The sequence below is a fragment of the Engystomops pustulosus genome, chromosome 1 (genome assembly GCF_040894005.1).
Source record: "Engystomops pustulosus chromosome 1, aEngPut4.maternal, whole genome shotgun sequence".
Lineage (NCBI taxonomy): Eukaryota > Metazoa > Chordata > Amphibia > Anura > Leptodactylidae > Engystomops > Engystomops pustulosus.
The window spans coordinates 151,567,433-151,581,808 of record NC_092411.1 but is presented as its reverse complement, the minus strand read 5'-3'; the positions used below and the strand labels follow the sequence as shown (position 1 = coordinate 151,581,808).

General features: G+C 41.8%; 1 protein-coding gene across 2 annotated transcripts in view; it reads left to right on the top strand.

Moving 5' to 3' along the window:
• Positions 1–14,228, top strand: part of POLRMT (RNA polymerase mitochondrial) — a 27,971-nt gene extending 13,743 nt beyond the window's left edge. For both annotated transcript variants that reach the window (XM_072111057.1, XM_072111066.1), the window contains exons 8-21: positions 2,912–3,082; positions 3,231–3,470; positions 4,400–5,185; positions 5,306–5,428; positions 5,949–6,071; positions 6,163–6,342; positions 7,468–7,554; positions 8,170–8,283; positions 9,784–9,836; positions 12,999–13,097; positions 13,187–13,259; positions 13,513–13,598; positions 13,741–13,805; positions 14,000–14,228. In XM_072111057.1, the coding sequence (XP_071967158.1) occupies positions 2,912–3,082; positions 3,231–3,470; positions 4,400–5,185; positions 5,306–5,428; positions 5,949–6,071; positions 6,163–6,342; positions 7,468–7,554; positions 8,170–8,283; positions 9,784–9,836; positions 12,999–13,097; positions 13,187–13,259; positions 13,513–13,598; positions 13,741–13,805; positions 14,000–14,049 (2,250 nt within the window). In that variant the 3' untranslated portion in view covers positions 14,050–14,228. The remainder of the gene's footprint in view (positions 1–2,911; positions 3,083–3,230; positions 3,471–4,399; positions 5,186–5,305; positions 5,429–5,948; positions 6,072–6,162; positions 6,343–7,467; positions 7,555–8,169; positions 8,284–9,783; positions 9,837–12,998; positions 13,098–13,186; positions 13,260–13,512; positions 13,599–13,740; positions 13,806–13,999) is intronic.
• Positions 14,229–14,376: the final 148 nt, after the last annotated feature.

Below are 14,376 nucleotides of genomic sequence, written 5' to 3'. Positions count from 1 at the left end.
TAAGCCGAGACCCCTAATTTTACCACCAAAACTGGGAAAACCTATTGAGTATAAGCAGAGGGTGGGAAATACATTGGTCACAGACCCCCCCCCCCCCCCCAGTATATAGCTAACCAGCCCTCTATAGTATACAGCCAGCCCAGCTTGCCCCCAGCAGTATACAGCCAGCCCAGCTTGCCCCCAGCAGTATACAGCCAGCCCAGCTTGCCCCCAGTAGTATACAGCCTGCCCCCAGTAGTATACAGCCTGCCCCCAGTAGTATACAGCCTGCCCCCAGTAGTATACAGCCTGCCCCCAGTAGTATACAGCCTGCCCCCAGTAGTATACAGCCCAGCCTTCCCCCGATAGTATACAGCCCAGCCCAGCATTGAAAAAAAATAAACTTATATTCTCACCCTCCGGTGGCCGCAATGTGCAGCGCTGCTCCCCCGATGTCCACGCGGCTCGTCTTCAGGCTTCTGCGCCGTCCTCTTTCTTCTGCAGGGTGCCACCATTGATCTTCCCCCGGCAGGCGCCTAGTATGACGCGCCGCTGCTGACGTCATACTAGGCGATGCCCCAGGGAAAAACATGGCGTCGCCAAGCAGAAGAAAGAGGACGGCGCGGAAGACTGAAGACGAGCCGCGTGGACATCGGGGGAGCAGCGTGGCACATTGGGGCCTCCGGAGGGTGTGTATATAAGTTTATTATTTTGTAAGTATTTTTTTTACTTATTTTTTACTTTATTGACTCGCGTATAAGCCGAGGGGACGTTTTTCAGCACATTTTTTTGTGCTGAAAAACTCGGCTTATACACGAGTATATACGGTACTTTTATACTGTGTGCAAATCCTCCATGCTTTTTTATTCACCTATCTAAGCTCTGCTGTATAGGAGAAGCTGTAGCAACAGAGTTGCACCATCCCTCTGTAAGTATGGAAGGACTGTGAGGAAAGAGAGAGAGGTTGACCTGGAAAGAAGCTGTGTACATAGACATAGTGCATAGTACATAGACATGACTAGTAGATCCCCTTTAAAGGGCTTGTCCAAGAGTTATAAAAAATATCAAGATGGCCGGAGGGGAAGCTGCATAAATAAACATTTACTTACCTCCTACTTCCCTCCCGGCGGTCCCTACGTGCTCTGCTCCGACAGCTTCTGCACAGCTGGTCACCCGTCACCACAGGATTCGGTGGGCATATAGGGCTGTCCGGAAGCAGGGGCACGGCATGGAGGGACGGCAGCATGGGACACCGGGAGGGAAGTCAATTAATGCAGCATAGCCCAGTTGGACCAATCTCAGGTCATTTGCATGCAGCTTTAGGACCTGATTGTTTTAAGTTTACAGGCATGGGACAATGTAGGTATATGCTTTCTAATATCAGTTTATGAAAATATTTTTAGTTTTGGGGGAGGGGGGTTCATTTGACTGACAGCTTCTCTTTTAAGGGGTATTCCCACACAGACAAGATTCTCAAAGGGATCCTGTCATCAGGAGCCCTTTTTGGGCTCCACCATGTCTCTATGTAGAAAAGTGTACACATTGCCGAAGAGTTTTTATAGTAAAACTGGCTTTTTTATGAAAAAAAAATCAAAGTTTCTGTATGCGGAGCTCTCTCCCTAGTTCCCTGGGAGTGGCCATTGAGGGACTTGGGAAATGCATCGGTTTCAATTAAAAAAAAAAAAAAAAAAAAAAACTACCATGTCCCCCTTACCTCATCTCAGGATGTCATACATGTCTGCCCCACTACTCACTGGCCACTCCCATGGGACTATGGACACAGCTCTGCAAAAAGAAAGGTAAACTTTGGTCTAATTTTTTTTTTTTTTTTTTTTAAACCATTTAAAACCTTTTGCAATGTGCTATTATCTATGGGGATAAGGGGGAGCCAGAAAAGGGCTCCTGATGACCTGTTCCCTTTAAATATACTCAGGTTAACAAAATAACCCCTTCTCTAAGTCAATTTTAACTAAAGTAAAGAATTTCACAGATAGCTCCAACCTGTGTCTTATCAGTCCTGGTGTATACAATTTCCGTTGTCCTTGGATCCGATCATAAAGCTTCTGATGATGGTAGAACAGGGCGGATTCTTCTCATGAATAGCTTCTCCTGTCTGCTTTTCCTCTCTTCCTCCATCCCCTCCCCCCTCCATTACAAGACCAGCTCACACACAGAGACTTCCTGACGGCAAGCAGAGACTTACTCTACCGGCTACAGATAAGATAAGGTCTTTATCCAGGGGAGGGAGGCACTCGATGTTTGTTATAGCTAAGATGTAGCAGAGCTAAAGTGTGTCATTATGTTTTTATATGCATCTCATGGATCTCTTTTCTCTGATCTGTCTCGTCTCTCTTTTTCTAGGTGTCAGCTACTAGTAGAATGTTCAGAAGCTAAATAAAAGTGTAGATAAACCCTGTACCCTGATAATCTAAGCACATTGTCAGTGGAATCATGAAATCTCTTCTTAGAGAGTCCCCACATTCTGGAATTTTACACTGCCATCACTGAGTGATGGGAGCTAAAACAGCAATAAAACTGAGTAAAATTGGAAAGTACAAATGATGGGTATAAATGTGCTCTATTGTGTAAACATCACTAGGGGATTAAAATTTGAGCACTTCCTTTCATGGGCAAACCCCTTTAAAGGACGAGTGTCAGATTCCTGAGACCCAATGCTTGTGAAAAACATTGGTGCTAATAACCAGCTATAAATTCATAGATATAGATATAGATATAGATATAGATATATAGATATAGATATAGATATATAGATATAGATATAGATATATATATATATATATAGATATATAGATATATAGATATATATATATATATATAGATATATATATTATATATATATATATATATATATAGATATATATATAATATAGTAGTAACTGTTCATTAAGTTCACTATTTTTTTTCTCGGTAGACTTTGTCCAAGATTCCACCTACGGGAGAATCGTTCTTATTGCTGTCCCAAGACGTTGGTATGAAAATCTACAATAGGTTTTCTATCCGCAGACAGTTGCAGGGAAGTCACATGGATAGGATCCGCAGTTTGTATAACGAGTATGTGCAACTGTTATCCAAAGAGGGACAGGTGAGCTTTATTTCATCTCATGACCTTTTTTTTTTTTTTTTTAAACTAATTTAATTTTTATTATACATTCACAGATCTGTTTATAAGATGTGCTTTTTTTTTTAAAATTATGTTTTTTATAAATGTCATCCCTCTTTTTTACATGTAGATCTCTTGCCTTCTTCCAAGGGAATTGTGGGAGAACTCAGAACATGAAAAATTTGGGGGTTCCTGTTCACCACGTGTACACTCTACATGGCCTCGGTCCCTTCTGGTGCAGTTGGGAACCCACCTGGTAGAGTTGATGGTGCAAACCATAAAACTGAAAAACAACATGTTCAGTCCACGGAGTGAACCAAAACTGATACCAGTACTTTACCACATGTATTCTTTCCGTAGCACACGTCAGGTAATGTGTGTTTGATTCTGTATTGCAAACATGTGGTTGTCATATTTGGAAACCCATGAATAGTCAAAAGTATGTGTGTATAGCATGATCGGATGAATTTGGCAACAACACCAATTTTTCTGGAATATATGTTTGTGGGCCTCACTTTCCTCTTTCTTAGGCCTTTTTTGTGGTACTTTTCATTAACACCCATTTCTTTGTCTTTAATACAACCCTTGCAGATATGTTAAACATTAAAAATACTTATAACATAAATGTGACACTTAAAGATACTTAATACACAGAGAACACAACTACACATCACTGCCTCCTTTTTACAGGGTTTCCAGAAGAGGGGGCCATTAATGTGGGCAGCAATATGGCTGCATGTACAATATATCCAATTACTACATCTGATCCTGAATCTGTTCGGATCTCTCTATACGCATCCATAAAACTTGCATTCATAAGCTTTGGATGCATCTATAGTTTGCAGGTGTAGTAGTAACACTTCTTTCTCTCTCTCTACACCAAGTATATCTATATGTAAGCATAAAATCTATGGTAGCACCATTATATTTACATAAATAAAAAACATATATATAGTATAATGGAAACTGCTATCTGTGGGTAATTACCAGAACTAAGTTCATGGCAGTGAAAAGATGGCAGCCACAGAGCTTCTCCCTCAGACTAATGAAAATGCCCTTAATGTGTGCAGATAGATGAATCTTGCGTCTGCCTCGTTCATGGTGGCTTGCTCTTGAGGAGAAGCTGTGCTGTTAGCAGTCAGTGCTGGCAGAAATGTATATGTTTGTCCTATATAAGTAGTTTTCAAAGTAACTGGAGAAAGCTCATGCTGAATAAGATTGCCTTATATATGTTGTGTCTCGGTAGATTGTTGTATTGTTTTACTTGCCTCTTATATATGCATACGTTGCTATTCACAGATAGGTCTCATCAAACCACACCCAATTTATAGCCAAATGTTGTTGGATGCGGGGGAGACACTACTCACTTTTGAAACTTCTGTAATGCCAATGAGATGCCCACCACTGCCTTGGACTTCTCCCCACTTTGGAGCCTACCTACTTTCTCCTTCCAAGCTTATGCGAAGCGGTGAAGGAGCTGTACAGCATCAATTGCTTCTGGAAAAAAGTTCCCCAGGGCAACTATTTCCTGTCCTTGACTCTCTTAACCAGCTTGGAATATGTGCATGGCGAATAAACAAACCAGTTCTTGACATCATTGTGTCCATCTTTAATGATAAAGGCAGTGAAAAACTGGACATTCCTCCACCTCTTTCAGAGGCTCCCGCATTTCCACTTCAAAATACAGGGTCACTGAGCTCATGGGACAAGTTGTCATATCAAAAGGAGCAGGCTCGGTGCAGAAAGAAAGCAGCTGAGATGTATAGTCTGCGCATGGATGCTCTGTATAAACTGTCGATTGCCAACCATCTGAGGGATCAGATATTTTGGTTTCCTCACAACATGGATTTCCGTGGCCGTACCTATCCCTGCCCTCCGTATTTTAACCATTTAGGGAGTGACGTGACACGGGCTTTGTTGCTATTCGCTGAAGGCCGACCACTTGGTCCAAATGGCCTGGACTGGCTGAAGACTCATCTTATCAACCTTACTGGACTCAAAAAGAAAAACTCTCTTCAGGAAAGGAAACAGTATGCAGAAGAAATCATGGATGACATCCTGGACTCTGCAGATAGACCTCTAACTGTGAGCTTGTATTATTTATTAGATTATTTTTACATCGCGTATCTATTTATTGGTTGTCATTTTTCTTATTCCATCGCGTTTCTATTTATTGGTTGTCATTTTTTTTTCTTTTTTTCCCAGGGTAGGAAATGGTGGATGGAAGCAGATGAGCCTTGGCAAACGTTGGCATGTTGTATGGAAGTTGCAAATGCATCGCGTTCACCAGATCCTACAAAATACATCTCTCACTTTCCTGTTCATCAGGTAAAGATGACTACCTCGGTTGCATATAGTCAAGGTGGCTGAGATTTTAACATTGAAATCAAGCTCTTTCTTCCTTAGAAAATTCCTTCATTGTAACTGATGGTCCTGCATCCATATACATCACTAACCAGAACTTCTTCTGAAGTCCGATGCATGATGTCAGTCACAGATAAGGAGGCGTTCAGAGCTCCCCACCTTGACTTCAGTGTTAAACTCTCCACCTCCTCGACTTTATACAACCAATTTACAGCTCACTTCACAGTAGATTTTCTTGATGACTTCACCAGATTGGGACATGAAAGAAACATAATCTTGAAGTTATGATTTCTGGAGTGAGGGGCTGTGTAGGAATTGGGGTTTTTGTTGTCCCCATCCTCTAGGGGTTTTTTGGTTGTTGATGTGGATATTGCTTAGTGAATATTTGTGATACTTTATTTTTGTACAACAGATATCAATATAGAGTTTAAGATATCATTTTTTTATACAGAAGTGTCATATATATTTTATTATTATTATAAAGGATGGATCGTGTAATGGTCTCCAGCATTATGCAGCACTTGGAAGGGATGAAATTGGAGCCAAGTCTGTAAATCTTATGCCCAGTGAGACTCCTCAAGATGTGTACAGTGGGGTTGCTCAACAGGTAATACATGTTATGCCTTTCATAATGAGGAGCACTAAAATCAAAGGGAAGGGTTTAGGTATTGTCCTTTTTTTTAATCTTTCTTCAACAGGTTGAAGGATTTCGTCAGATCGATGCCAAAAAAGGAATTAAAATTGCTCAGGTTCTTGAAGGGTTTATTGGACGTAAGGTGGTAAAGCAGACTGTAATGACTGTTGTCTATGGAGTGACTCGGTATGGAGGGAGACTTCAGATTGAAAAAAGGTTACGAGAGATGGATTCTTTCCCACAGGTTTGTGATGCGATGACATGTGGGAGAAGCATATAAATGTTGAGGTGTAACCTTATTCTCTTTGATGCTAAAAGAGGACCTGTCATCAGATTTTGCCCTTTTTGATAAAGGGTTACAAGTCCTTCCTGTATCTCCTAAAATTAGCTACCAGTTGGGCGCTGTACCTTAATTACAGATGTTCAGACTTTTCTGACTCTCCTGGGAGAGAAGAAGAGTCAGATACCAGTGAACCACACCCCATTATTCTGACTGACAGCTCTGTGTCTCTTCAAATCACCGCTCTGCCACCTTGTAATTGGGTACTTACACACATATAAAGCTCTATGTACAGATGGGAAATATTGTATCAATCTTTTTACACGGTGCCTTGTTTTACATTCATGACATTTGACCAGAGTGACACATCATCACAGGTCCTTTAGCCTACTAATAATAGCAAACTGTACACCATGTACGTGATTACATGAAATCACAGCAGCCTCCATAGAGGATGGAGAGGAGTAGAAGTCCATGGAGGCTGCTGTGACTTCATGTGGTCAGATGCATGCATGGGGTACAGTTGGTTATTATTAAGGACCTGAGATTGTCACCCTGGTCACATGACCTGAACTGCTAAATAGTAAGGAGGGATAAAAGCATGAGGAGGAGTAGATGGGAGGGGCTGGCCAAGTAGGACACACCCCCTCTGAGGCTGGGTAATATAAGATAAGAGGTGATTTATGTTGATGTAAGCGAAACTATTTTTAGATAAAAGGTGTCAGTCAGTAAATAGAGCTCTATAGGAACCTATCACTGGCTGTATATGTGCAAATGTGGTGACATGTTCCCTTTTAAAGGATTTTCCAGGAATTCTGAAATGTTTCTGAGCATCACAGGAACTATTTCAGCTAATCGGTGGCCTCCCAAGTCAAGAGAACTTTACTTTCTCTTACCTCTTAAGTGAGTGAGGTACAGCGGTTTGAGGAAGCCACTGATTTGACGAAGTGGGAAGAAAAATGTGGGAGCCAGAGCTTTAAGTTTTTTATTGCTACCTCTGTACCAACCACTTTAGTATATTTGTGAAAAAAGACTTAAAGGCTCCCATCTGCTCTGCCCAAATTATTAATCTAAAACTTATTTTGCTAGGAATATGTCTGGGAGGCCTCCCACTATCTAGTCCAGCAAGTCTTCAGCAGCCTCAAAGAAATGTTTTCTGGCACAAGATCCATTCAGGTAACTGAACCAAGCCAAAGTGGGACCATTGTTTGCATCCTGGATAACTGCACAAATTGTGTATAGGTGGCCTAATTGGAGGATACCAGATGAAGCATACCTCTCTTCAATCAATTTTAGAACCCTTTGTTCTGACTAGTTGTCCAAAGTATTTAAGTGATCCCCTTTCCACAGAAACTGGCAGATTGGTGAGAGTTCGACTCCTGGGACCCCAGCTCTCCAGACAACAGGGATGTTTTGAGTGACAGGACAAACATATACCCTTGCCACTTCATTCAGTTATATGGGAATGACAGAACTGGCCAAGCACAGCGAATGGCTATTTCCAACTGCTCCCATATTTCTTATAAACTACAGAGCAATGTCCAAGTCCCATCCCTTGTCCTAAATTAATTTGTGTTGTTTTCTCCTGCTTGATGCTACTGCTGCTTTACAAACTCATTGTCTCACTGTGCAACGGAGAGTTATAGAAAAGGGAAAGGGATTGTCTGCCTCCTAATGGCAACAGAGTTGTCCCAAAAATCCTGGTATTAATTACTTGTTACTGGTCCTTTATCATTTATGTGAAGGAACATGATGTCACCACATCACCGTAACTTTTCCTCTTGTTCTTAGCACTGGCTAACAGAAAGTGCCCGCATGATCTCGAAGTCTGGAAACACAGTGGAGTGGGTGACTCCCCTGGGACTGCCCATTATACAGCCATACCACCGTAGCAAAAGTGTCATGGTAAGATACCTGTAGTTCTTTTATTGCTTGCTTAGGTAATTAAAAGTGTAAACCCTTCAATGAATGAACAATTTAATCTCTGAGGGGCTTTGGCACAAATATCATTTTTCCAAAATATAACAATAAATGTAAAGAGTTACTTAGACCATTTTATACTCTGGCCCAGTGATGGCAAACCTTTTAGACACTCAGTGCCCAAACTACAATGAAAACCTGGTCCTTGCTCCCTGTTCTGTCAATTGTATCAAATCCTTGTGGACACTAATACAGTAGAAAGAAGGAGAAATTCGGTTTAAGAATTGCATGACCTGAAACAGGAGCTCTGTCCACACCTTCTCCCTCCTCCTTTAGTCCCCGGTGTCCCCGAATGTGATACCTAGCTCAGCATGTCCTGGACTGAAGGAGAATACTTTGAATCCACAGAGAGGGCTCTGAGTAAGGTATTTGGTGTAAATTGTGGTGAAGGCCCTGTAATTACCCATGGAAGGCCCTGATGCTGCAATGGTCCCTGGAGTTATATCAACCACAACACCATCAGCACTGAAGCAGCAGGATATTTAATGACAATGGGACATATATCCATCCAGTTGAGTAGGACACACCCCTCTGATGCCAGAGAATATAAGATTAAGTTGATTTATAGCGAAGTAAGGGAAACAATTTTTTACTGAAAGAAGGGTGTCACTTAGTTAAGAGGGCTCTATGGGAACTTTTCTCTAGCTTTATTTGTGTATATGTGGTGACAGGTTCCCATTAATTACTTCAATTACTTTGAAGTACAATTTGTTACACAGAAAACAAGCTCACGCACAGCTCTGTGCATGGTGGGGAGTGAAAATGGAAATGCAAAGACAAAAATGGGCCAATTTGTTAGTGGTACATTCTCAGACTGTGACCAATAAAACTGTGACCTCTGAATGTTTGTAATTTACTAGGCTCTAATGATCAACTGTAAGGCTACATTCACACGAACATATGTCCCCCACCCGACCCCTCCATAGACTGCAATGGCCGCACGGAGTGGTATGGTGCCGCACATGTCCTATCTTTCCCTGTGTAACAGCCCGTGCATCTCTATGGAGAGGGAAGGGGGCACCCCTCCTCCTCCTCTCCAGCGCAGCAGATGTATTCCCACCCGCCTGTAGATGTGTGGGGATACGTTCATCTGAATGCAGCCCAAAAGATTTCAGGTGTCTGCAATGAAGATTTATTGTTATTACTTGTTCCCAGGACAACGCAACATTTTAAAAATCTATTTTTTACAGGGACCTGTTCTAACTTACAAATTCAGCTAAAGAACAAATCTACAGAATCTATGCTGTACATAACCCGGGACTGACTGTATTGAGTTGAGAGATTGCAGTGAACATTTTACATTAGTGTTGCAGGCTCATGCTGACTCATATGACAGATATTTCCTCCAAATAACCCTCTATCACCCATGGGGCAGCCTTTACGTCAACTTGTTGGCTCACTGTTGTTTTCTGTTATTTATTGCAGTTCCACAGTAACCTGCAGACGGTGCATGTGACAAACAAAAATGATGCTAATGCGTAAGTTTTCCGCTTTTCCTCTATCATACTGTATTGTCCAGCTTTTTAATAAGACTGCTGAGTTTTCCAATACCAAGTGCTTCCATTAGTTCTCCCGTCCGAATTATTGTAAACAGTTTATATTTATATGTCTAGGTATATTCCTAAGGCTACATGCACACTGCCGTTGCTCGCCGCACCGTAGCACGGCAGCGCACGGGGAGAGGAGGTGAGCGCTGCTCACCCCGCCCCTCTCCATAGGAACATATGGGCCATGGCGCCGTAATACGGGAAGATAGGACATGTCCTATCTTTTCCCGGGGTACGGTGCCGCACGTGTGCTGCACTGTACCTATCCCGTACGATGCCGTGAGCCCATAGAAGTGTATGGGGGACGTATATCGGCCGTATATACGTCCCCCTTACATGTGTGTGAATGCAGCCTAATACATATTTGTACACTTGCACATTTATAATTATTCACATTTATACAATGTCAAATGCTTACACACATTTATACACTCACATGCACACATTTAAGCACTAATATATACATTTGTACATACAGTATATACATTTCAAATATACACATATTACTTACTACATATACAGTATATAAATACTATGTGTACACGTGCATACAGCATACACACCATATACACAAAAATACAGCATTAAAACATCACATATGCACACACATATACACATTATGTATTCAGATACATAAAGCAAATACACACAAACAGAATATATACACACACCAAACACACATGCAGCATATGCACTTCACATATACATACAAATAGAGCATATATATGTCTTATACAGGCGGTCCCCTACTTAAGGACACCCGACTTACAGACAACCCATAGTTACAGACAGACCCCTCTGGCCTCTGGTGAAGCTCTCTGAATGCTTTACTATAGTCCCAGATTGCAATAATCAGCTGTAAGGTGTCTGTAATGAAGCTTCATTGATAATCCTTGGTCCCATTACAGCAAAAAATGTTTAATCTCCAATTGTCACTGGGGCCAAATTTTTTTTTTCTGGATCTACAATTATAAAATAGACTTGCATACAAATTCAACTTAAGAACAAACCTCCAGACCCTATCTTGTATGTAACCCGGGGACTGCCTGTATCCAAACACATACAGTACCACATAGAGAAACAGGGTATATATACACCATATACACAAACAATATATGCACTTCACATATATACACACACATAGAACATATTCACATCTATACATGTATACACAGGGGTCCCCAAACTATGGCCCGCAGGCCACATGTCCTATCTTTCCCCATGTTACGGCACAGTGCACCATGTATTGCAATGGAAAGGGTAGGAGGTCACCAGCCCCCTCCATCGCGGCTAACGTATACAGCCAGGCGGGCATACGTTTGTGTGAATGTAGCCTTAGTCTATATGTATATGGCACGTGACCAGTGTATAGCCATCCAGTTGCTGTAGATAACTGACATTTTAGCTCTGTAGGGGGAACTACCGTGTTGATGATATGGCACGTGGCCTGCTGTGCCTACAGAGATCCCATGCTATATGTATATAACCATAGTCTGGAAAAATCCTTGCTGGTTTCCTGGGCAAATGAAAGGGATACATATTTTGCTGTGAATGGAAGTTTTGTTTTTTTAAAATGTACCCTGAAGGGCTTGAACTGGAATAATACTGCCTAAAAGGCTACATTCACTCTGCTCCCGTTGGATGCCGTGAGTACATAGCGATGTATTGGGATGTATGTTGGCCGTATATACGGCCCCCATACGCTCATGTGAATATAGCCTAAAGTGGAACTGTAACAAATGTTTTTTGCAATATGTAAAAAAAAATGGTGTGTGATTAAGAATCTGCAGTGGTCATTGGGGGAGATTTATTTTAGCGTCTGAGAGGAAATTGTACTCGTTGCTCATAGCAAGCAGAGCTTCGCCTTCAGTTTTAAAACTGCTGTGGGAAAATCGAAGCTGAGTTTGCTGTGTGCAATAAGAACAGTTGTTCTCTCAGATACTTCTGATAAGACTCCATGACCTCCATTATTGCCAACCACAGTGTATTTGGGCGGTTAGATGCAGCCATCAAGTCTGTAGTGAGGCTAGAGAAGTAAGAAAGCTTTTCCTCATGAATGGATTGGACAACCTCTTTAATATTATAGTGGTGGTCACTGTATACTTTCTATACTGTCTATTGACCAAGTGTTGAACAGCTTAAAGGGGTTTTCCCTTGAAAGGAAATTTTAACCCCATAGTGATGTTTACACAATAAAGATAATTTTTAACTTAACTTACTTTACAATACTTTACAGTTTTATTGCTGCTTTAGCACCTATCACCATGTCATCATGTCAGTGCTGTGTTCTTAGATTATCAGGGTACCACTTTACCCCGCCCCTAACTGGCTCACCAAAATACAATCACCACAATACAATCGGGTTAAAAGTGGTATGGGTTAACTGGCTGGGCTGCGGCTCCCTATTATAAATGTAATAGGGAGACGCTTAGGAGCCAGAAGAGCCGGCTCTTCTTAGTTGAGTGGAGCCTAATGAGCCAGCTCACTAAGAAGAGCTGTAATTCCCATCACTAGCCTGTAGCTAGCAGAGCAAGTCTCTGCACACTGCCTCTTACTGGCAGGAAGTGCCTTTGTCTGAGCTAGTATTGCAGGCTGAGGGGCAGGATAGCACTGCAGTGTGCAGACGAGAGAAGCTATTCTTGAGAAGAACCCGATCATAGTCAGAAGATTCACAGTCGGAACCAGGGACAACCACTAAATTGTAAAAACCAGGACTGATGAGGACAGGTTGGAATTATATCTCTGCATGCAATATTTTTGTTAATAGCAGTGTATTAGAGAATGTGTTATTTAGTTATCCTGAGTATATTTAAGAATCTTGCTTTCATGGGAATAGACCTTTAAGTAGTACTCCCCATTCCCAAGTATGTGCTGCACCTATTTGGGTACTAAGCACCCACTGCTCTCTTTTTACTAGTCCTGTCTTGATCCACAATAAAATGTCTATCAAAACCTGGCGGCGGTAGTGACTCTTCGCAGCCAGGAATTACAGTCACACAGAAAAAGCATAAAACTAGGTAGTAGAAATTCCAACACTGAGAGGAGGTTTGAACATGTTACTAGTCTAAATTATGGCACCTATTGATGTTGTAGACGACCAGATACCATGAAGCAGAAGAATGCTTTCCCTCCCAACTTCATCCACTCTCTTGACTCTACACACATGATGCTCACTGCCTTGCACTGTCACAGGTAGGCCTGACAATAAATGTATTCTATTATCGGGGGTTCATAAATCCTTCATCAAATAATATCATCCTGCCATATTCCATTCATTTCAGACATGGAATAACCTTTGTGTCTGTCCATGACTGCTTCTGGACACATGCAGATACTGTGGACATAATGAACAAGGTAGGACATCACCATGAGTACAATGAAGCTGTTCAGGACTGAGTATATCCTCCTGCCTCCTTCTCGGGTGCAGTTGAGGTTTGTCGCTCTGTGCTACAGCCGAGTTGTATTTCTGAAGTTCAGAATTGCTTATTCAGTGCACTCCGTCACCATGGTTGCAGTTGAATACGCATGGAAGTGGAGCTTTTGTGTGCTCGCACCCTAGGATTTTAAGCAGATGAATCAGAACTCTAACCGTATTGCTTGTCCACAGGTTTGCCGGGAACAGTTTGTTTCTCTGCACAGTCAACCAATATTACAGAATCTCTCCCAGTTCTTGATAGAAAAATACTGTCACAAGTAAGTATTAAAAGCAGAGGGTGGCCATAATCTTAATCTACAGTGTCCCTGCTAAATCCCATCTCATGGTCAGTGATTTTTGACAGTACTTTGTGATCAGTCTGTTGGCTGCTGGCTAATATTCTCCTTTTATGGCTTCCAGTGCACAATCTCATAACCCGGAAAATCTGAAAATGCTGAATCTCTTCAGAGATGTCCCCGAGACAGGTAAGAAATTACTGGTCGAACGGGGGATGCATACTACAGTGGAGCTCTTGCTCATAAGCGTTTAGAGTCTAGATTAGCCATCTGGTTGCTATGGGCCGATACCCCCCTTTTCTCTGATACCAGTGCTTTGTGCCATTGTATACAATATGTGTACTGTGATTTGAATAACCATGGCTATGTGTTTATTCCCCCAGGTTCATTCGACCTAGAGCATGTAAAGGATTCTACCTATTTCTTCAGCTGATGGTCCTGTAGCCAGTATTCTGGCTGATGTATAGCCGAGGACACCACAATGACTTGATTTACTTGTGTATAGATGACGCTGTGTGTGTCACAGCAGTGACTATCCTTCCTGTGGAAGCTGAGCCTTGTGTGCAGTGGTGTGACAAGTTGCAGGATAAATAAATCATGAATCTGTTTTTATATGCTTTGTGGTTGTTCCTCTGCTTGTGAGTACGTCATAAGGAAGACTCATCATCTAATCAGTCCCCAGGTTTGGTATTGAGTAACTCATCAATATATCTATGTCAATCTGCCTCCTACTGCGCATCTCCTCTGCTCTAGAATTCAT